At 41.7% G+C, this 24,704-nt stretch overlaps 1 protein-coding gene across 1 annotated transcript; it reads right to left on the bottom strand.

Moving 5' to 3' along the window:
• Positions 1-2,619: 2,619 nt before the first annotated feature.
• nlrc5 (NLR family, CARD domain containing 5) lies at positions 2,620-24,368 on the bottom strand. Its single transcript, XM_084168536.1, has 48 exons — positions 24,322-24,368; positions 23,618-23,933; positions 23,326-23,376; positions 22,636-22,719; positions 20,640-22,371; positions 20,468-20,551; positions 20,263-20,346; positions 19,984-20,067; positions 18,181-18,270; positions 16,233-16,283; positions 15,977-16,006; positions 15,765-15,848; positions 15,566-15,649; positions 15,359-15,448; positions 14,974-15,054; positions 14,764-14,847; positions 14,278-14,361; positions 14,078-14,167; positions 13,791-13,835; positions 13,626-13,682; positions 13,416-13,499; positions 13,122-13,205; positions 12,928-13,017; positions 12,753-12,812; positions 12,497-12,580; positions 12,134-12,217; positions 11,847-11,936; positions 11,686-11,751; positions 7,844-7,930; positions 6,613-6,696; positions 6,414-6,500; positions 6,266-6,325; positions 6,103-6,153; positions 5,901-5,984; positions 5,710-5,793; positions 5,517-5,600; positions 5,345-5,428; positions 5,179-5,265; positions 5,004-5,087; positions 4,798-4,899; positions 4,611-4,694; positions 4,037-4,120; positions 3,835-3,918; positions 3,619-3,702; positions 3,447-3,524; positions 3,253-3,336; positions 3,084-3,167; positions 2,620-2,951 (listed from the first exon to the last, which is right to left on the bottom strand). The coding sequence occupies exons 2-48, from the start codon at positions 23,913-23,915 to the stop codon at positions 2,870-2,872; spliced, it is 5,571 nt and encodes a 1,856-aa protein (XP_084024662.1). The 5' UTR covers positions 23,916-23,933; positions 24,322-24,368; the 3' UTR covers positions 2,620-2,869.
• Between the last annotated feature and the right edge of the window lie 336 nt (positions 24,369-24,704).

Genomic DNA, 24,704 nt, shown 5'->3' with positions numbered 1-24,704 from the left:
CTTGGTAAAATAGCCCTTACACAGCCTGGAGGTGTGTTGGGTCATTGTCCTGTTGAAAAACAAATGATAGTCCCACTAAGCCCAAACCAGATGGGATGGCGTATCGCTGCAGAATGCTGTGGTAGCCATGCTGGTTAAGTGTGCCTTGAATTCAAAATAAATCACAGACAGTGTCACCAGCAAAGCACCCCCACACCATAACACCTCCTCCTCCATGCTTTACGGTGGGAACTACACATGCAGAGATCATCCGTTCACCCACACCGAATCTCACAAAGACACAGCGGTTTGAACCAAAAATCTCCAATTTGGACTTCAGACAAAAGGACACATTTCCACCGGTCTAATGTCCATTGCTCGTGTTTCTTGGCCCAAGCAAGTCTCTTCTTCTTATTGGTGTCCTCTAGTAGCGGTTTCTTTGCAGAAATTCAACCATGAAGGCCTGATTCATGCAGTCCCCTCTGAACAGTTGATGTTAAGATGTGTCTGTTACTTGAACTCTGTGAAGCATTTATTTGGGCTGAAATTTCTGAGGCTGGTAACTCTAATGAACTTATCCTCTGCAGCAGAGGTAACTCCAGGTCTTCCATTCCTGTGGCGGTCCACATGAGAGCCAGTTTCATCATAGCGCTTGATGGTTTTTGCGACTGCACTTGAAGAAACTTTAAAAGTTCTTGAAATGTTCCGTATTGACTGACCTTCATGTCATTTCTCTTTGCTTATTTGAGCTGTTCTTGCCATAATATGGACTTGGTCTTTTACCAAATAGGGCTATCTTCTGTATACCCCCCCTACCTTGTCACAACACAACTGATTGGCTCAAACGCATTAAGAAGGAAAGAAATTCCACAAATTAACTTTTAAGAAGACACACCTGTTAATTGAAATGCATTCCAGGTGACTACCCCATGAAGCTGGTTGAGAGAATGCCAAGAGTGTGCAAAGCTGTCATCAAGGCAAAGGGTGGCTATTTGAAGAATCTCAAATATAACATATATTTTGATTTGTTTAACACTTTTTTGGTTACTACATGATTCCATATGTGTTATTTCATAGTTTTGATGTCTTCACTATTATTCTACAATGTACAATTTTTTTACAAATAAAGAAAAACCCTTGGATGAGTAGGTGTGTCCAAACTTTTGACTGGTAGTGTACATGAGCAGTGCCATTAGAATCCAGCAGTGCATTGACAACTAATACTAAAGTGTAAGAAATAAAAATCACACCAAGCAGTGAGGTTTCCATCAGAAAAACAATATTTCAACTCTACCCTTTTTGATTAGTTAACATATGGGGAGAAATCAACATCACATAAATAGTTCCGGTTTTACAAACCGAGATAGAGAGCTGGAACACCTGAAGCATAAACTTGAGTTATCAGTTTGTCATCACTCTTTCTGCCTGAGGTGGAACAAATTATTTAGCAAAACACAAACAAATAAATAAATTCCTGATACAAAATCAATACAGAAATAAATACGACAGTGGAAAGAGACTATGAGCTGATTGTCCAGGAAGAGGAAGGAAGATACAGTTGAAGTCGGAAGTTTACATACACTTAGGTTGGAGTCATTAAAACTTGTTTTTCAACCACTCCACAAATTTCTTGTTAACAAACTATGGTTTTGGCAAGTCAGTTAGGACATCTACTTTGTGCATGACACAAGTAATTTTTCCAACAATTGTTTACAGACAGATTATTTCACTTATAATTCACTGTATCATAATTCCACAATGCCTTTAAACAGCTTGGAAAATTCCCGAAAATGATGTCATGGCTTTAGAAGCTTCTGATAGGCTAATTGACATAATTTGAGTCAATTGGAGGTGTACCTGTGGATGTATTTCAAGGCCTAACTTCAAACTGCTTGACATCATGGGAAAAGAAAAAGAAAAGAAAAACAATTGTAGACCTCCACAAGTCTAGTTCATCCTTGGGAGCAATTTCCAAACGCCTGAAGGTACCACGTTCATCTGTACAAACAATAGAACGCAAGTATAAACACCATGGGACCACGCAGCTGTCATACCACTCAGGAAGGAGTGATGAACGTACTTTGGTGCGAAAAGTGCAAATCAATCCCAGAACAACAGCAAAGGACCTTGTGAAGATGCTGGTGGAAACATGTACAAAAGTATCTACAGTGAGGGGGTCAAATACTTATTTCCCTCATTAAAATGCAAATCAATTTATAACATTGGATTTTGTTGTTGTTATTCTGTCTCTCACTGTTCAAATAAACCTACCATTAAAATTATAGACTGATCATGTCTTTGTCAGTGGGCAAATGTACAAAATCAGCAGGGGATCAAATACTTTTTTCCCTCACTATATATCCACAGTAGAACAAGTCCTATATCGACATAACCTGAAAGGCCGCTCCGCATGGAAGAAGCCACTGCTCCAAAACCGCCATTAAAAAGCCAGACTACGGTTTGCAACTGCGCATGGGGACAAAGATCGTACTTTTTGGAGAAATGTCCTCTGGTCTGATGAAACAAAAATAGAACTGTTTGGCCATAATGACCATCGTTATGTTTGGACACACCTACTAACCTAAAACAGGGAATTTTTACTAGGATTAAATGTCAGGAATTGTGAAAAACTGAGTTTAAATGTATTTGGCTAAAGTGTATGCAAACTTCCGACTTCAACTGTATATAAAGAGAGATTTGTCTCATGTCCTCTTACCAGGGTTGGACTAAAAAGGTTCACTGTTCCACCTCCTCCTGGAAAATATTATTGTTTGTTTGGATTTGATGGCATGTAAACAAAATCAACTTTATGTGCAAATGAACATAATCCAAATAGAAGTGCAAGTTTACTGTTCTGCTGCTCCCCGAATGAGTGAGATTAGATCATATACTACGTGGAGGAGAAGTTGAGCCTCTTCTCTCTCTGTCTCAGTCTCTGGGCATCACAGGTAGAAATATCATTCCTCCACAGTCTGGTCAAACACAGGGAGAGGACATTTGTAAAAATGGCATTGCACACAATAAAGACAGTATCCAAATGAATAGCCATTATAATACATTATACAATTGACAGTTTACCAACAAACAACTTCCAAGATATTTACCTGATCACTTCAACTGATGGACAAGACTGTAAGCTTCTGGCAAGTGCCTCTGCTCCAATAGCGCTGATACTGTTAGACTCTAGACTAAAATCAAAGATATAAAAACACACATCTGATTATCAAATCCTTTGAAAACATGTCAATGTAAAAGCGTTAATTTAGCACTCACTCAAGTCTCCTTAGCTTCTGGCATTGTGGTAAAACCTCGGCAAGCTTCATTGCAACATCATCTCCACAACCATTCCACGCAAAACTGACAAAAAGGACAGGGAGTGAAAAAGAGAGAGAGGAAACATGGTCAAATCAGTCGTGAATATTCAGAACCAGATGAATATTGCTCTGTGCTGTGTGGATTTCCCTTACCTGACATCCTCTGCACAGACACAGTGAGCCAGGCTGCCAGCCAGACCAGTCAGCTCTGAAGTCCCTATGGAGGTCAAGCTGGAAGACAACAAGTATATTAAACACTTGTCTCTTGGGCAGGGAATACACAGTATGTATTATAGAGGATTACACATAGATATATATATCTTACTGTATCTTTGTCAAATACTTCATGGAGATCAAGGCTTTGGAGATCCTGACAGATCCTTTTGTACCAATCTCGTTCTCTGAGAGACTTTTCACAAACATACAACCGTGAACATAAACAAGGGTTAGGGTTGCAGTTACATTGCAACACATTAATAGAATTAATAAATACATTCAAATGATTCCTACCGCACACAAAAACTGATGGGAATAGACTTACTCTAGAACCCTGAGGTGAGTGAAAGTGGGCAGAACTTGTCCCATCTTGGCAGCACAGGCAAGGCTGAGATTATTCACAGACAGACTGGGATATAAAGTCATGGGTCAGACGGTGCATTGTTTGCAGTCAAAATTCAAACCTTTTATTTTTGGTCATTGTGAAAGCAGGGCACTATGCATTGATAGTTTGGGCTTGGCCTTACTTGAGCTCCTCCAGTGCTGTGCAGGTTGCCAGGGCCTGGACCAGCCTCTCTCCTGCTTGGTCACTGATGCAGTTCGCTGACAGGCTGAGACACAAAGATAAAGAGGAAAGAGACTGGTTGTGTGTTTTATATAGTCTATAGAGATATGGGCCAACATTCTCCTCTTCTAATCATTGAGAGGAAAATGTGTCCATTTCATATCATAGCTCATAGTGCTACATCAGTATGTTTCCTCTGCAACAGTTCAGGAAGTGGAATAAACTGGACTTTGTGATGGAGAAAACAGAATTATATGATAAAGGCGTCTTTACAAACCAATCAGCACTTTGAACCAGCTTTATACCTTTTTGATGATGACACACCTAAAATCTTCTGCCTGAATCCCACACACACACCAATGTTGTACCCATGAAGCCCATTGGAATATTAGCTGACACTTTGACAGGTTCTAAGATTGGTTCATTTGACAGATTTCTGATGCATATCTTATCTTTTAATTTGACACATTAATGATGTAGTCTATTTCTTGTCCAGGGCCATTCCCCACCCATTCCTCCAGGCCAATAATCCCTACCTGATCTTCCTCAGGCCTGTCCAGGTGGGCAGGTGTTTGATAAGCTCCTCCACTCCTTTATCTGACATCCTCATCCCCTCTAACCTGCAGGCCAGACACACATTGACAATACCACATCAAACGTGATGGCTAGTCCATGCAGAAGTCAGATACTACTTGACATTTGTGTTACCATGGTTCTACTCACTCTATCTCCTCCATCCCTCTGAGCCCCTTCAGAGAGGCCAGTAGGACCAGAGTGGCCCCCTCCCCTGGGGATCCAGTCGCCATGGTAACTTTATTATTCAGACTACGGGGCAGATCACAAATCATTGGTAAAGATAGCACTCTATACCAAATCTGTCTCAGGCATAGCAAAGCCCACTACATTCTCACTCAGGATGCTCTACTCACTTTAGCCTCTTCAAGGAGGTCATAGCATGGAACCCTTGGGCCAGGCACACTGTGCTCTCGTCATCCAGCTGTACAGAGTCAAGGCTGTGGACAGGATACAGATATTTAACTCATACCCTTAATAATAATAATAATAATAATAATAATAATAATAATAATAATAATAATAATTTACCTGATCCCTTCCAGAGAGAGGCACTGTCCCAGCCCTCTCACCAGGTCCAAGGCCCCTGCTGCTGTCCAACCATAGCACAGGGACAGACTAGGGGACAGAGGGCACAGCATTAGTATTGTTGTATCACTGGCCAGGTGGTTGAATACAAGAATACAAGAGTTCTTACTTGATTGTTCTGAGATGAGGAAGGTTCTGGAGTGTTCTGGTCAGAACTACAGCTCCTCTGTCACTGATCACATGACCAGACAAACTGAGGGAGACAGGAGAGAGTGGTGATAGGTGAAAGTCAGGAATGAAACATAAAAAGTAGGCATAGGGGATGAATGACAATCACTTACTTCAAGCTCTCAATGCTTTTAGCCTGCAACAACCCCTCTGCAAGGAGCAATACCACATCTTCAGAGGTTTCTTTTGATTCAAGACTAGGAACAAATAAAATAAAACATATTTTTCATGTGTAGCCTAAGATAGTCATCCTTGGTCATCAATGTAAAGCCTTTCCAACCCCCAAATCCATAACACCAGCCATACCTGAGTTTCCTCAGACTGGCTAAGGATGGTAGGACAGAGCAGAGCAACTCTGCTCCCACTCTACCAATGCTGTTGTATGACAAACTAAGGAGGAAAAGAAGAAACATGTATAACTTAAAACTAAATTAGACATTAGAATCACTTTCACTACTTCCAAAGTAGTGCCAGGTCTCTTTCTCACAGATACTTACTCTAGCTCCTGTAGCAGAACACATTTCTGGAACACAGTCTGCAGAGACACTAGGTGGTGCCCTTGCACTGCACAGTCCACCAGGCTGAAAGACACAAAAGGCAGGAGCATATGATAGGGAGAGCTCACATGCAGTAACCAATTCTGAGCCAGCTTACACACATTGCTGTTGCTGTAGGAATGATAGAGGAAGATGCTTTCACCTTATGGTCACGGTAGACAGAGAGCCAGACATGTCTGTAGAAAAGTCACCACTGAAATTCAAATAAAGGCAGCTCAGTCAAAACGGAAAGAGCGTGTTATCTTTATCTTCAAATCTACAAAATATTTTGTAAATAGACAACATTAAATGTCTTTCAGCTTTACCTGGTAGGAGTGGGATTTTGGCATTCTTCCAAAGTAATGTGTACAGTGGATTTATTTACCCTGCAAAACAAGTTCACACATACATTATGCATGTCATGTTTTATTTTCCTATACTTAAATATTACCTAATGCCAACATGAATTCTCACCTGATGGTGTGTATGTTGGGGTTGAGGTTCAAGCAGCAGGAGACCAGGTTTACAGCTGCTTCTGCTGTGATCCATGTCTCCTCAATACTGATGGGAAATGAATATAGACTTTTAACTCCGAGGCATTACACACTCATGCAAGAAACCCCACTCACAAATACACAGACACCACAAGCCATTCCCATAACCTCCTCCTCACCTGATATAGCGTTGGAAGTGACCACACCTCAGCTGCTTCACCAAGTCTTCAATCACCTGAACACTCAGTCCGTTGTTTCTTATCCTGAAGTAAATCAGAGTAAAAAAGGCATTCATTTTCCATTCAATAACTTGGTGTGTACATGTGTGTGGCTCACTCCAGGGTGCGTAATGAGGAGAGGGTAGTCAGGCTGTTCTGCAGTGCCAGTAGGCCTTCTCTCTGCAGGGTGTTACAGGATAACCTACATACAAGAGAGATAACACTGTTCCTCACACTGCATCATCACAGAGAATCACCCAGGAATCATATTATAATTGTTTCAAATTCAGTGTTGCAGGTTCATTATCGCAAAAGTCAAGCCAAGGTTATTATAGTTTTGTGTTTCTATGTTTGTTTTTATTTCTATTAGTTTTTCAATTTTTATTTGAAATTCAGGTTAGTTTTAGTTGTTTTTAGACCTAATTTGCAAGTTTTTCTTTAGTTATAGTTATATTTCTATTTTGTTTTTATATTAATTAGTTTCAGTTTTAGTTTTAGCGTTAAGGACAGAAAGCATACGTGGGAGGCTAGGAGCCATTTGTGTTGTATACTTTTTTTGGGGGGGGGGGGGGTTTGGGATGTCACCTCTTGGAACTGGGGGGCAGTAGGCTAATACATAAGGTGATGGGTAAGGTCATGGTTAGGTTAGGTTTAAATTAAAGTCAATATCAATGTGACTTGGATTTAAAAGGATAGCGCAGAGACTGGTGTAAAAAATATGGTGGAATGAAACTCTCTCTCGCCGATGTTTACATCAATCCAATACTTTTTAACTTTAGTAGTACATGTAAGCAGAATCAAGTAGCTAACTAGCCACCTTTTTTCCCTGTTAGCTAGTGTTAGCTAGTTATTGTGATGCACAAGCTCGGCCTATTTGAAACATCCCTATCTCCTGGCTGCATTTACCTGGCAGATTCAGTAGCGTGAAAACCCACCAAAGGCTTAAAAACCACATTCGATTTTTTTGCCCCCCAAAAATAAAAATAAACTAAAACTGAACATATTTCATGATGGTTTTTTATTTTAGTTCGTTTTGGAGTCAAAGGTAATAGTTTCAGTATAGTTTTCGTTTTTCAAACCGGTTTGTTAATTATTTTATTTCTGTTTACTAAATTGTTTTTTTATGATTCGTTTTCGTTTTCATCTACTATAATAACCTTGGGTGAAGCAATTCTCCCAGTCCCATTCTCACCTCAGTTTGACCAACTGAGCAGCACAGCATGTCAGAATCTCTGCTAGTCTCTGCAGATGGTCAGCCCCAAAATGACACTCTCTCAGACTGTAGGGTTCAGGAAACATGAAGCAGAGAGAGAAAGAGAAAGTGAGAGACTGAGGCGGTGGGAGAGATAGATTTCATGTCTATGAGTCATATAGAAGAGGTTTGATATCATTTATACAGTGGGGGAAAAAAGTATTTAGTCAGCCACATATTGTGGAAGTTCTCCCACTTAAAAAGACGAGAGAGGCTTGTAATGTTCATCATAGGTACACGTCAACTATGACAGACAAAATGAGAAAAAAAAATCCAGAAAATCACATTGTAGGAATTCTAACAGGGGCGGTGTGTTCATTAGGGCGATATGGGCGACGCACTGCCAAACGGGAAAAGGAAGGGATTTTTTTTCTAATCAATTATATCACGGCAACAGTAGTTATCAGTGTTCTAATCTAGACGTCTGATCTGCCACTAAATGTCCAATCAGGCTAAAGTCGTGCTTCAAATGGCCCCGCCCCTTTTGGGGCGATTTCAGTCAGGTTGAAAATCGCCCAGAAGTGTCTCATAGCCTCTCATGTAAAATCTTTTTTTTTCAAATATCAGAGCTTTCAATACAATCTCTATGGGTTTCTGAGGGCTTGCACTTACGCGCTTTCGTCATACGTAACATAACCATGAACGTAACTAAGAAAAGAGCGGGTAGCAGCGTCAATCAATTCACGTACTACTATCAAGATGGCTAGCGTTCAGTGCAACTCGATTGTCTCTTTGAAAGAAGTTCACATCAAAGACCATTCAAAACGAGCTACTGGAGTGTATGCTAGCGGTCATGAGGGAACATATTGTGGAGGAGGTGAAGTCGGCGAACTTCGTAGCTATCCAAGCTGACGAGACCACGGACGTTTCTACACAGACACAGCTGGTGCTTGTGCTGAGGTACATAGATAGCAACCACAAAGTGCAGGAGCGCTTTTTTGAGTTCCTTCCCATCTCAGAATCAACCTCAGTCTCAATCGCCAGTGTGCTTTTGGAGAGACTGAACGGTCTTTTTGCCGATGACGAGAAAGTCAAACTGTGGTGCACTGGCACTGTACCAGGTTCTCATGAGCTACAACCTCCAGGAGACGTTCTCTGAGACTGTGACTCTGTTGAACATCCTCCTAACTACTCCCATGACAACAGCTGAAGCTGAGAGATGTTTCTCAACTTTGACACGAGTTAAGACATTCCTGCGAAATTCAATGGGCCAGGAACGTCTGAATGCACTGGCCATGCTTTCCATGGAGAGGGAACTAGTCCTCAGCATGCCTGATTTCAATGAGAAAGTCATTGACCGCTTTGCTGCATTGAAAGAGAGAAGAGAACAGTTTCAGTACAAGTAATGTAGCCTCTCTCTCTCTCTTTGTCCCTCCCTGTCTGTCTCTTTAACACACACACGCCCAAATCAGTTCACAGTTGATGTTGTTTAAAATAGTTATTTTTCATGTAAAAAAATTAAAATAATCTGTTCATGTTCATTTTTACAAATCTATACAGTTGGCCAGAATATGGTTGTTCATATTTACAAATCTATACAATTGGCCAGAATATGGTTGTTCATTTTTACAAAGCCATACAGATAGCTGTGTTTACCTTTTCTATAAATTATTTTCAAATTCTGTTTTCAGGCAAAATGTCTATCACTGTTCATTTTCACAAATCTATACAAGAGGGCAGAATATGGAAGTCTATAAAAATTTATTATTACCAATAACTTGCATCAATGTTTTCAGTAGCCTCTATCAAAAGCTCCTGCTTGCTTGTTGTGAATTATGCTCAGGTGCACATATTTCCAATTCAACCATGAGGCAAAAAATGTGGTAAAAGCTCTTGTTGATCCTGCAATCTGAACAAATACCAAGATGCTGTATTTTCAGCTGATATTTCATTTGTTTATGGAAATGCATATTGTTTATGCAGTGTTGAGGAATGTGAAAGAACACCCTTGATTATTTTTACTGTGATAACTTATTTTGCTTTTGTAAGCCAACACTTTTGAGATCAGTCAATAAATGCTTCTGGCATTGACTTATATGCTGCCCCTGTCTTCATGTTGTTGCTGGACATATCTTTTTTAAAATGTGTGTAGGTCACCTAAATCATCAGAAAAATTGCCCCCCCTGAGAATTTTTTCAGGAGCCGCCACTGAATTCTAATGAATTTATTTGCAAATTATGGTGGAAAATAAGTATTTGGTCAATAACAAAAGTTTCTCAATACTTTGTTATATACCCTTTGTTGGCAATGACACAGGTCAAACGTTTTCTGTAAGTCTTCACAAGGTTTTCACACACTGTTGCTGGTATTTTGGCCCATTCCTCCATGCAGATCTCCTCTAGAGCAGTGATGTTTTGGGGCTGTTGCTGGGCAACACAGACTTTAAACTCCCTCCAAACATTTTCTATGGGGTTGAGATCTGGAGACTGGCTAGGCCACTCCAGGACCGTGAAATACTTCTTACGAAGCCACTCCGTCGTTGCCCGGGCGGTGTGTTTGGGATCATTGTCATGCTGAAAGACCCAGCCACGATTCATCTTCAATGCCCTTGCTGATGGAAGGAGGTTTTCACTCAAAATCTCACGATACATGGCCCCATTCATTCTTTCCTTTACACGGATCAGTCATCCTGGTCCCTTTGCAGAAAAACAGCCGCAAAGCATGATGTTTCCACCCCCATGCTTCACAGTAGGTATGGTGTTCTTTGGATGCAACTCAGCATTCTTTGTCCTCCAAACACGACGAGTTGAGTTTTTACCAAAAAGTTATATTTTGGTTTCATCTGACCATATGACATTCTCCCAATCCTCTTCTGGATCATCCAAATGCACTCTAGCAAACTTCAGACGGGCCTGGACATGTACTGGCTTAAGCAGGGGGACACGTCTGGCACTGCAGGATTTGAGTCCCTGGCGGCGTAGTGTGTTACTGATGGTAGGCTTTGTTACTTTGGTCCCAGCTCTCTGCAGGTCATTCACTAGGTCCCCCCGTGTGGTTCTGGGATTTTTGCTCACCGTTATTGTGATCATTTTGACCCCACGGGGTGAGATCTTGCGTGGAGCCCCAGATCAAGGGAGATTATCAGTGGTCTTGTATGTCTTCCATTTCCTAATAATTGCTCCCACAGTTGATTTCTTCAAACCAAGCTGCTTACCTATTGCAGATTCAGTCTTCCCAGCCTGGTGCAGGTCTACAATTTTGTTTCTGGTGTCCTTTGACAGCTCTTTGGTCTTGGCCATAGTGGAGTTTGCAGTGTGACTGTTTGAGGTTGTGGACAGGTGTCTTTTATACTGATAACAAGTTCAAACAGGTGCCATTAATACAGGTAACGAGTGGAGGACAGAGGAGCCTCTTAAAGAAGAAGTTACAGGTCTGTGAGAGCCAGAAATCTTGCTTGTTTGTAGGTGACCAAATACTTATTTTCCACCATAATTTGCAAATAAATTCATTAAAAATCCTACAATGTGATTTTCTGGAGAAAAAAAATCTCAATTTGTCTGTCGTGGTTGTCTCATAGTTGACGTGTACCTATGATGAAAATTACAGGCCTCTCTCATCTTTTTAAGTGGGAGAACTTGCACAATTGGTGGCTGACTAAATACTTTTTTCCCCCACTGTACAGGCAATCCTTTCAGTTTCGATATGAGTTGTATTTTTCTGAGAGCAAAATAAACAATGCTTCCTGTTCCACTAGTTAAATGGGTTTACACTATGTTGTTTCTGTGACTGCTTTAATTGATTTTATGAGTATTGAGTAGAAAGTAGTAGCCTTGTTGTCCTACCTCAGAGTTTTGCCACAGTCAATGTCCTGTTCAAAGCGGATGAGTGACCTCTCCTCAGTTCCCAAACTACACAGACATAAAAAACTCAGACCTTCACACTATGGGGTCTAGACAAGTAAATGTTCAGTTTGCCAACATGGTATTGTTCAATAGAATTTTACCTGACTTCCACTGCAGCCACCTTCTCACAGGTCGTCACTGTGTTCACCAGGTAGAGCGCCCCCATCTGGGTCAGTCTGTTATCATTAAGACTGCAGAGAGAAACACATACAGATGTACAAGCAAGCACAACTAACCTCCATAAAGCTAGAACAGATGCATCTGCTAGCACTGATACAATTATCTCAGGTAGGCAGACCAGCAAATCAAATCAAATCAAATCAGCACAAGTGGTAATGGATTTCACTGTATGGACTGAAGGAAGATAGGGTGTTGCAATGAGTCTTACTTCACTGAGCTGGCAATCCGCAGCCTTGGCAGAGAATCCACAAAGCTCTTCACTCCCTCGTCTCTCAGAAGGTTACTGGATAAACTGCACCGTTGTAAAGAATGGGTTATTATCCATAATGAGAAAGGTTGGTTGAAAATGTGTTAAAAAAACAAACAAAAAACACCCCAAAACATTCTGCGAGGGAAAACACAGTTTGACCATTGGTTGAGGCATATACTCTAGTAGTGTAAGGTATTTCTGGGAATACAGTGCATTAGTTGCGAGTACATCATAATTTATAAGTACTGCTATTTTTGCTCAAATTTGGGCAGTGACCCAGGGACAGGGATGTGTATTAGGGGAAGGGACAGGGACACTCACTCCAGGTCAGACAGATGAGGACACTGCTCCAGGATCCCAGAGAGTTTCTCCACATCCCCACTGCTCAGTGTGTACTGGGTGAGTCTGGCAGAGAGATAGACAGACAGACATGAGGTCAGGGTTAAACCAGGTTAGAGAGAAGAGGAACTATATGTGACTGATTAAAAACAGCTTAATTAACCTAAAACCTAATTTCTGTAATGTAATATAACATGTCTATCTATGGGAACAGTACGAGCAGATAAACTGCATTCACCTGCAAGTTGCTTGTTCTGCTTTCATGTTGACAAACTTGATGAATGCTTCTCCTTGGGGCCTTAAAAGTACATCAATATTTAAGGCAATTTATATAAACACAGTTCATACATTTAAAACCAAATGTGTGAACCACATGAATGAATGATGACCTTAACATCCTGAGCCATACATACCTGAGTTCCACAGCGCTGACACGCTGGCAGTCTATCAGAGATCTGACCAATAACAACACTCCGTCCGTAGACATCTGGACATGGCTCATACTGTGGAGGCAGGTAGGGGCCGGAAGAGAATGATGAGAAATGAACACCTTACTGGTGTTGTGGCCTTGAGATTATCATTACTGAGCAGGGTGAAGCATTCTCACTTGAGCAGCTGAAGAGATGTCATCTTAGGCAGGATATTCAATAGATTTTCAATGGTATCGTCCCTCAGGGATCCATTGGAGAAACTGAAACAACAGACAACAGGCAGAATGCTTTTATAGGATCGAGAAGGAGGAAAACATCATACATGTAACACACTAAGAAGAGGGAGGGAGTAGAACATAGAAACTATACTAGATATTATACATAGATATTGTACAATACAGTATTTTATAGTTAACCCTGAAAGACAGAGACAGAACATAGACATAGTTAGCGGTAACATGAGAACTCACTCTAGCTCCAGTGGGCCGGGACACTGTACCAGTCTTCTACACAGCCTGGTCATGTCAGTGGGCTGGATACCACTGTGAGTTAGACTAAAAACAAAAACACAAGTTTCGGATTATATTGCAGGGTAAAGTGAATGGGATATTAAATGGACAACAGAAATTCAGAAAGTAATTTGCATGTTAAGACTTCTGTCTAAAACTTTATTGTCCTACCTGAATTTCTTATCCTGTTCCATATCTGGTGAGGTCCCGAGTGCTTCTGATTGTATTCTGAAATGAAAGTGATTCAGTGAGTTGTTATTAGGACTACACCATCCAACTGAGTTACAGAATAGGTATACTGACAGAAACAACTTTAGTATATATATAAAATATTACCTTTTACTGGAATGGAATTTCAGGAACAGCTTCTTCCCCCCATGACTGATAAACGTAACATTTGTATATTTAATCATCACCTCAAATGCAAAAATACTAATCAAACATAGTATGATTTCAATAACTTTTTACCATGCCCATTTTATACAAGAGAGAGAACAAGGACATAGATAGATAGAGAGAGAGACACAAACAGACAGACAGACAGACAGACAGACAGACAGACAGACAGACAGACAGACAGACAGACAGACAGATAGAGAGAAAGAAATAGGGGATGTGAATACCTGACATTCACTTCGCTCATGTTCCTGTGTGAGCAGAGAGCGTCAGCTAGCAGCACCACCCCTTCCATGCTGACTGCATTCTCACTGACACTACACCAAACAGAGGGTACAAGCAGTGGTTTGATGGCCAGAAATAGCTTTGAACTAAAAAAGCTAAAGCAAAAGAAAGGGAGGAAAGGTAGGTGCTAAGAAATTCTTACTTGATTTCCTGGATGGTGCTAAGCTGAGGTAAGAGGTCTAACAACTTCTTTACACCTTTGTTTCCCAGAGAATTGTTGGAAATACTAAGAAAGGCAAAGAAGGGGTGGGGGGATGAGAAAAAGATAAACAGACACAAACAAAGAAACTTTCACAACCCAATTCTCTGAAACTTTCCATAAACCAACTCTCTGAAACTTTCCATAAACCAACTCTCTGAAACTTTCCATAAACCAACTCTCTGAAACTTTCCATAAACCATCTCTCTGAAACTTTTCATAACCCAACTCTCTGAAACTTTCCATAAACCAACTCTCTGAAACTTTCCATAAACCAACTCTCTGAAACTTTTCATAACCCAACTCTCTGAAACTTTTCACAACCCAACTCTCTGAAACTTTTCATAACCCAACTCTGAAACTTTTCACAACCCAACTCTCTGAAACTTTTCACAACCTAACTCTCTTTTCACAACTCTGAGCACTTACTCCAGCAGAGTCAGAGCAGAGCAGTCCGTCAGATTCTCACACAGACGGTCCAAGTGAGGGGGACAAAGAGCACAGCCAATCAGACTGTCCACAGGTGTTCATGAGAAACGGAGATGAAAAGAAGAGACAATGTCGTAGAACTTTAAAGCCATTATCCATATTGTTATACACAGTGAATACAGAGTATAACAATTGGTATATTGTACATACCAAAGTTTCTTAGACATCTCAGGATGGTGTTTCTCTATCCCCCCAGCAAAAAGTATGGACACACGCACAGGGTCCTGCAGGCTGTCATGGGGAAACCGCACAGCAGTCAGTGTTAAGGTAACATTTTCAGAGCATTCTAAAAAATCATGATCATCGAAGTTCTACATTATAAAAGGCACCACAGTATTGTTATTTCTTTCATGTTCACAACGTCTGGTTTGGGCCTATAACAAGCCACTTGACAGACATACCCTCTGAAGTGTTTACACCAGGAAGTGATAAGGTAATGTGCTGGTTTTAGTGTGGTTGCAGTTTACACACAATAAAAGGGTGCAGTCTATATTGGCTCTATCTAAGAAATGAAGGGGTGTTATGCACAACATACTTGATGTCCACTTGAACCACATCAGGACATACAGAAAGGAAACTGGTCAGAACCATCAACCCATCAACCGATATGGGAATCTCGTTCAGACTGTCAAGACACAACCAATAACCGTATTAGGCTACATGACTGGGTTCAAACATAATATAGGACAGGCACAAGGTCATGACTTTTTAAAAAGCATTTTAAATTAATGATCAGTCTTACACAATCTGTTTGGAGATGTTCAGCTTCTGTAGAGAGTCAGTCAAGGCCTTGAGAGTATCAGCCTTGATGTGGCTTCCTGAGAGACTGCAGGGGTCACAACATAACGCCAAACAGAAAGTCAGATATCTTTACTTATTTTGTGTCTTTACCCACAGTCTGATCTGACTTGTTCAAGGACACTGGGTACTTATTCACTTACTCCAGGACAGACAGGCCAGGACATCTCGCTAGCAACTGACACAGTCTGTTCATCTGGTCAGTAGTGAATATGCAGTTCAACAGGCTGGATGACATATAAAGAGAAAGGAAGGAAACAACAGCAATGTTACTCAAGGAATTCAGATGCTCAATTGAAATATACATTTATAAAAGCCTAGGTTCTGTACAAGAACAAAACTGAGAATATCATACCTGACAGTCAGCCCAGTTTTATCCTTAGAACTTGAGACAAATAGAAAGGGAGAGAAAGGGGGTCAGAGAGAGGCTGATTGATACAGCACAGTAGATTTCCCAAAATGTAGCATAGAAAAACAATGAAATAAAAGCAACATTTTCTCAAAGAGCTATGAAACATGAGCTTGATTTTCTTGGGCCTGTTGGTACACCAAACATTGAAAAAATGTATAAAAGTTGCATATTCTTTTATTTCACTTCACTAAAACCTCACCATTTCATGTCTAAGATTGGGACAAACAGGACATTGATGTCCTTCACTCCACTGCAAAGAGAGAGAAAAACATAGTTTACATCCCCAGTATTTGTTTTTTCAGTTACAGTGTCCTCAGAAAGTATTCACACACTCTTTCCACATTTTGTTATGTTACAGCCTGAGTTTAAAATGGCTAAAATTGAGATTTTGTTTCACTGACCTACACACAATACCCCATAATGTCAAAGTGGAATGATGCTTTTAGAAATGTTTACAAATTAATACAAAATTAAAAGCTGAAATGTCTTGAATCAATAAGTATTCAACCCCTTTGTTATGGCAAGCCTAAATAAGTTCAGGTGTAAAGTTGCATGGACTCACTAGGTGTGCAATAATTTTTTAATGACTACCTCATCTCTCTACCCTACACATATAAATATCTGTACGGTCCCTCAGTCGAGCAGTGAATTTCAAACACAGATTCAACCACAAAGACCAGGGAGGTTTTCCAATGCCTCGCAAAGAAGGGCACCTATCGGTAGATGGGTAAAAATAATGGTGAAGTTATTCATTACACTTTGGATGGTGTCTCAATACACCCAGTCACTACAAAGATACAGGCGTCCTTCCTAACTCAGTTGCCGGAGAGGAAGGAAACCGCTCAGGGATTTAACCATGAGGCCAGGCCAATGGTGACTTTAAAACAGTTACAGAGCTTAATGGGGCGGCAGGTAGCTTAGTGGGTAAGAGCGTTGTGCCAGTAACCGAAACGTCGCTGGTTCTAATCCCCGAGCCGACTAGGTGAAAAATCTGTCGATGTGCCCTTAAGCAAGGCACTTAACCCTAATTGCTCCTGGAAGTCGCTCTGGAAAAGAGCGTCTGCTAAATGACGTAAATGTAAATGTAAATGTTAATGGCTGTGATAGGAAAAAAATGAGGATGGATCAACAACATTGTAGTTACTCCACAATATTAACCAAAATTACAGAGTGAAAAGAAGGAAGCTTGAACAGAATAAAAATATTCCAAAACATGCATCCTGTTTGCAATAAGGCACTAAAGCAAAACAAAACAAAAAAATGACAAAGAAATGAACTTAAAGTCCTGAATACAAAGCGTTATGTTTGGGGAAAATCCAACACAACACATCAATGAATACCACTCTTCATATTTTCAAGCATGGTGATGGCTGCATCACGTTATGATTATGCCTGTCATCGGCAAGGACTAGGGAGTTTTTTTTTAGGAAAAAAAGGAATGTAATAGAGCTAAGCACAGACAAAATCCTAGAGGAAAACCTGGTTAAGTCTGCTTTCCAACAGACACTGGGAGACAAATTCACCTTTCAGCAGAACAATAACCTAAAAAACAAGGCCAAATATATACTGGAGTTGCTTACCGAGATGACACTGAATGTTCCTGAGTGGCCTAGCTACAGTTTTGACTAAAATCGGCTTGAAACTCTATGGCAAGACTTGAAAATGGCTGTCTAACAATGATCAACAACCAATTTGACAGAGCTTGAAGAATTTTAAAAAGAATAATGTGCAAATATTGTACAATCCAGGTGTGCAATGCTCTTAGAGACTTACCCAGAAAGACTCACAACTGTAATCGGTGCCAAAGGTGATTCTAACATGTATTGACTCAGGAAGTTGAACACTTGTGTAATCGAGATATATTAGTGTTTTATTTTTCATTATTTTTTCTTTCTTTCTTTTTTTGTTTTATATATTTTTTTACAAATGTTAGAATTTGTCCTCCACTTTGACATTAGAGCATTTTGTGTAGATTGTTGACGAAAAATGACAATTAAATCAATTTTAATCCCACCTTGTAACACAACAAAATGTGGAAAAAGTAAAGGGGTGTGAATACTTTCAGAAGGCACTATATGATCAAGTATGCAGATTACAACTGGAGGTTCTATTTGTGAACATAAGAAGTGTCTATTGTCTGAACTCACTCAGCATAGAGTCCCTGGATGGAGGGGATGTAAGTGATCTTCTCTAGAAGGGTGTATATACTCTCCAGAGAGCAGCCATTCCTCCCCAACCTGAAAACATACAACACACATACAGTGAGGGAAAAAAGTATTTGATCCCCTGCTGATTTTGTACGTTTTCCCACTGACAAAGACATGATCAGTCTATAATTTTAATGGTAGGTTTATTTGAACAGTGAGAGACAGAATAACAACAAAATAATCCAGAAAAACGCATGTCAAAAATGTTATAAATTGATTTGCATTTTAATGAGGGAAATAAGTATTTGACCCCTCTGCAAAACATGACTTAGTACTTGGTGGCAAAACCCTTGTTGGCAATCACAGAGGTCAGACGTTTCTTGTAGTTGGCCACCAGGTTTGCACACATCTCAGGAGGGATTTTGTCCCACTCCTCTTTGCAGATCTTCTCCAAATTAAGGTTTCGAGGCTGACGTTTGGCAACTCGAACCTTCAGCTCCCTCCACAGATTTTCTATGGGATTAAGGTCTGGAGACTGGCTAGGCCACTCCAGGACCTTAATGTGCCTCTTCTTGAGCCACTCCTTTGTTGCCTTGGCCGTGTGTTTTGGGTCATTGTCATGCTGGAATACCCATCCATGACCCATTTTCAATGCCCTGGCTGAGGGAAGGAGGCCCCGTCCATCGTCCCTTTGATGCGGTGAAGTTGTCCTGTCCCCTTAGCAGAAAAACACCCCCAAAGCATAATGTTTCCACCTCCATGTTTGACGGTGGGGATGGTGTTCTTGGGGTCATAGGCAGCATTCCTCCTCCTCCAAACACGGCGAGTTGAGTTGATGCCAAAGAGCTCGAATTTGGTCTTATCTGACCACAACACTTTCACCCAGTTCTCCTCTGAATCATTCAGATGGTAATTGGCAAACTTCAGACGGGCCTGTATATGTGCTTTCTTGAGCAGGGGGACCTTGCGGGCGCTGCAGGATTTCAGTCCTTCACGGCGTAGTGTGTTACCAATTGTTTTCTTGGTGACTATGGTCCCAGCTGCCTTGAGATCATTGACAAGATCCTCCCGTGTAGTTCTGGACTGATTCCTCACCGTTCTCATGATCATTGCAACTCCACGAGGTGAGATCTTGCATGGAGCCCCAGGCTGAGGGAGATTGACAGGACTTTTGTGTTTCTTCCATTTGCGAATAATCACACCAACTTTTGTCACCTTCTCACCAAGCTGCTTGGCGATGGTCTTGTAGCCCATTCCAGCCTTGTGTAGGTCTACAATCTTGTCCCTGACATCCTTGGAGAGCTCTTTGGTCTTGGCCATGGTGGAGAGTTTGGAATCTGATTGATTGCTTCTGTGGACAGGTGTCTTTTATACAGGTAACAAACTGAGATTAGGAGCACTCCCTTTAAGAGTGTGCTCCTAATCTCAGCTCGTTACCTGTATAAAAGACACCTGGGAGCCAGAAGTCTTTCTGATTGAGAGGGGGTCAAATACTTATTTCCCTCATTAAAATGCAAATCAATTTATAACATTTTTGACATGCGTTTTTCTGGATTTTATTGTTGTTATTCTGTCTCTCATTGTTCAAATAAACCTACCATTAAAATTATAGACTGATCATTTCTTTGTCAGTGGGCAAACATACAAAATCAGCAGGGGATCAAATACTTTTTTCCCTCACTGTAGGTCACATTACAAAAGTGCAAGCTTGCTGAAATGTAGAAATAAGAGACACTTGTAATATAAATAGATGGCTAGGATCATGCAACACAAATTATCCAGTCAAGGAAACAATAAACTCACGAGACAGAGGCCAGACTGGGCAGCTTGGGAAAGATGTCAGCAATCTCCCTGACTCCTCTGTCTGTCAGGCTGTTGTCACTGAAACTGTCAGACAGACAACACAAACCATTTTATACAATGCAAAACCTGTTCAATACCGAATCAGACCAACTGTACTTTCATGGCAAATATGGTACTGTATCTTTAACCAAGTTTGGTTAGATCCTGATAAAAGGTCTATAAAATCTTGAAGTGGTGGTAATAATCTTTGGTTGTTACGGTAAGTAAATAATCATTTACTTGAGCTCTGTGATCTGTGGACAGCTCTCCAGGGCTCTGGCAAGTTTGGCAGTTCCCACATCAGTGAGGTTACCGCAGATAAACCTGGGGAAGAGGAGCAGAATATCCACGTCACACTTTGACAATTCGCGTACACATCCACACACAAACAAAAAACTTTGAAAGTTGATCCTTTCAAAACTGAGTGACTCAGTGAAGGACTCACTCAAATCTTTTCAGGGTTGGTAGTCTGGGAAGGATGCAAGAAAGTTTATCTGCAAATCTGTCATCATACTTGCGGCTTCGAAAACTGAGGGATTGTTAAAAAAATAGGAAATTAATTTCATGCAGGATTATCCTTGTTTAGTACGCAATGTATAAATGAGTCATCAACTCACATTAGACAGTCGATGTGCAGGCAGCTGGGTAGAATATCGAGACACTCCAGCTCCATAGAACAGGCTCCAAAGTCCAACCCGATGCCCACTCCAGCAGACGAGATGACAAAGGCCAGGGCATCCAGATCCACAGGGTTCAACGTGATGTTCCTTAGTTCAAAGCAGGGTCGCGACCCTACCACCTCCCTGGCCAGCTGGGCATCCTGGGTCTCCTGGACACAGTGGCACAGCTCCACCACCTTGGGCCCAGTCAGGTTGGTGCTCATTGCCAGGCTTCGGAGCAACTTGCGAACTAGTGCCAGGCGTTTCTTCACCCACCCCACAGCCCCCGCTCCCCCAACAAGCTGGAGCAGGTAGGAGGAGCAGGCTGGGGCAGCAAGCCCACAAACATACAGATGGAGGGAGTCAGTGAAGACAGTCTTGGGGTCTGATTTCGTGGTCCAGCGGGTCTTGAGGTTGAACTTCTTCCTGAGCTGGGCCTCTGTGACCTCCAAGCTGGTCATGAGGTGTAGCGCGCCCAGAAACTCTTGCATGGTTCGGTGCATGAACGTGTAACCCTGGCTTTTAGATCCATCCTCATTGGTCAGGTCCACCTGTGAGAGGAGACCAGCCTTAGTGGCGAAGTCCAACAGGTCTGGTGGAACCTCTTCAGACAAGAACACAATCTTGCTCCCCTCCAGGCCCCTCATAGCCAGGCGGCCCAGCTGTGTGACCTCTGCCCTGTGACTCTGCAACAGGGGTGTGATGCTCCCTGGGCATCGGCTCAGAAAGGCACAGAGGATCTGGAGGTAGACCTGGGTGAGGGTGTTTGGCAGCTGGGGTAAAAGCTGAGATCCACCACTGGAGAATATGTGGTCCAGGCACACACAGCAGATATGGCAGAGGGCTGGCAGGTAACACATGGTGAGGAGGTGGTGGTTGGCCAGTAGATGACTCACTGCCTTCTCCTTCAGATCCAGACCCTTGTCCTGGAAGTACTGTTCAGCATATTCTTTCACAATGCGTTGATTGAAGCCTAGCAGCTCCCCGATGCAGTCCACAGAGCTCTCCAGGTCTGTCACATCCCGAGGCCTACAGGTAATCAACAGAGTGCATCCTGGGAGGATCCTGCGACTGTACAGGCCTGAGATCAGCTCTGCCATGGGGAGCGGGCACCATGGGTCAAATGGGCTGCTCAGTTTGCCTGAATGGGTGATTTTAGTGTGAAACTCGTCGTAGCCATCAAAGATCAAGCATATTTTCTCAGGGTTTTCAAGGATGAAGTCAACCACAGCGGTACCCTCCTCCTCTCCACCCTCTGGTGGGAGGAAGAAGCGAAAGAGCAGCTCCTTCAGAGACAGCGGCCGAGCTACGAGGTTGAGCTGGCGGAACTCTAGCAGGATCAGTAGGTGAAAGGAGGGAAAGGCGCCCTGAGTCCATTGCTGGCCAAGACAGTGCATCAGTAGGGTCTTCCCTGACCCTGCCTGGCCCAACAGCAGTGTGACCTGGGCTTCTGAACCCAGGAGGGAGTGAACAGTCACCCTGTCCTCCACAGCCCCCTCCTCGCCCCCCTGCGGAAGCTTTGAGGGGCTCAGACCTCCATCAGCCCTGTCTCTGGGTCTAACATGGGTTCTGCGGTGCAGACTGACCCAGGCCTCTTCCAGACGAACCTCCTTCACGACACCCTGCATCACCCTCTCCCACCTCTGCAGTAGAAATCTCCTCACAGCTGCCTTGTAGCTTTCTATGTGGTCTGGACACACAAAGAACATCTTATAAAATAACACACGTTTTTGTTATTTTACAGGCTGTTCATGAATTTGTTTACAAAATATATTTTGTGATTGTGTACTAATTTCGAATCAAACAACTCTCATAAAGTGAAGACAAAGACACATTTCAGGTAACAGAGATAGCTCACACAGTATGCAAGTCCTTTAAAATTGAAACCCCATAAGAAATCTTATTGAGATATGCCACAAAACCATCTGGGTGTCATGAAAAGACTGGTATTTACCTATTCGTGGGCGTTTTACACACCAACCTTGAGATGGTATATACTCATCAACCAGGGTATGGCTGTTGTTTTCAACGACTTCTTCTGAGAAGAAAACAAAATGGAGAACCCAATAATGGAAATATAGGGGAAACCCAAGAAAATATGAAGAGGGACAGTGGTTAAACAGAATTGCATAAGCATTGCATGACACTCTTCTCCAGGGCCTTTGGGGTACCCGTAAGCGAGATTTGGCTAACAAAATCACTTACAAAATCAATGGGGTACACCCGGAGGTCAGGGCCCCTGGGCACATGCCCTGCATGCCCATCAGTATTTGGACATTAGTACAAATTTAGATAGCTGGCTAGACTAATTTACCAAATTAAAAATTGTTAGCTGACATGGCTAATTGAATGACTGTCAGTAACTGAGATAACAAACAGAACATTTGCTGGATAGAAAAACATTGCAGTAAGTTATGTCTGAGACAAAACCACTATTTTACTTCCAGATGTACTTAACAATTTTTATGCTGTTTTTAGTGTGTTATCTGCTGTTGGACCTTTGACCGATTTCTTGCCTGAATATCACACACAGGTGTCATCTTACACAAAAAACACTTCATATCCCCTTAAATTACTTTGGAAAAAGAGGGTAAAAACTGACTGAACAGCTGCAGTAAAATGGGATGATTGACTGATTGATTACCTGGATCACAGAGGGATAGGGGCTCACTTGCTGGTGTAGGCCGAGGATCACCTGCACAGTCAAACAAATCAAACTTCCAATAAGGGGTAAAACTAAGCCTAACTCTATCCACAGAGTTACTGCATTGTCAGTGGGGTGTTTATTGTTTATTGTTGGGAGTCAACATTTGAGGGACAGAAATGGAAAAGGAAACCCCACCCTGATATCAACATCTTCCCCATAACTGAATAACTAGGCTACAGTGTGGATATTATGGATGGTCAGTATGGGCAGGCATACTAGTCTTACTTACTAGTCACAGATCCGGCCACAGACATCAGCCGAGATTCCAGACGCATTGCCATGTCGCAGTGCATGCAGACCATTTGAAGAAATTTGCGGCAAATAGCAGGGTCTGCTGTCCTGAAGTAATTCAACAACCCCATGATGCGTTCCATTTGGCTGGCAAGGCGCACGAGCCGTTCCCGCGCTCTGCTGTCCATCATTTTATAGAGCATGGTGAGAAAGGCTTCCTCTTGATGGCTCAGAATGTCTGCCAGCTCATGGGTCTCCTGTGTCAATACAGTCTGGACATCTTCCTCTGCTTCCATCAGCTGTACAAGCTTAGGCTACATTTTACAATAAAATAAACTTCAGTTTGATTACGTTTAATCTATAACTAGATTATAACACTATCTCAAACAATTTCACATGGAGCAAAGCTAAATAGTTATTATGCTTGAAAACAATTGCCCTGGCACTGCACGTTCCCAAATACATAGGCTTGCTTCAGAAGGAAAGGCCATGCACGTTAACAATCTGCTTTGTTTTGGGTGCAGTTTTGGATGGGCTAATGGGTAAATTATAGTCTACTACGACAATCTGCTTTGTATTGGGCGCGCGTTTGGATGGGCTGCTACGTAAAGTATAGCCTACTACTCTCTACGAAGTCAATTAACTATTGACCTATTTTTTTTAAAATAACCAATATAAGTGTACACCAAAACCACAACTTACCAAATGTAGCTGCTTGTCGCATCGCTGCAGATCAGCCTACAATAAAGTGAAACTCAAACCAAATAAGATGCTTTTACTTTCTGTTTCGTTTCTGAGTAGTTTTAATTACAAACCGGCATCGTCAGGTGTGCGAGCATTGCAAAATAGATTGACACATTCAATAATTTCATCCAAACTGCTCGCGCGTGTCAACGTGTGTACATAGCCAGGCACCAAAATAATCCAAATAGATATTCAAGCAGGGGGCAACTTTGGTTTTAGAAGTGGGGGTGGGTTTGCTTTATTTTTTTCAAATATTTTCTACATTGTAGAAAATAGTGAAGACATCAAAACTATGAAATAACACATATGGATTCATGTAGTAACCAAAAAAGTGTTAAACA

This window comes from Coregonus lavaretus, assembly GCF_964263955.1.
Source record: "Coregonus lavaretus genome assembly, chromosome: 9".
Taxonomy (NCBI): Eukaryota; Metazoa; Chordata; class Actinopteri; order Salmoniformes; family Salmonidae; genus Coregonus; species Coregonus lavaretus.
This window is presented reverse-complemented; position numbering and strand designations above follow the sequence as displayed.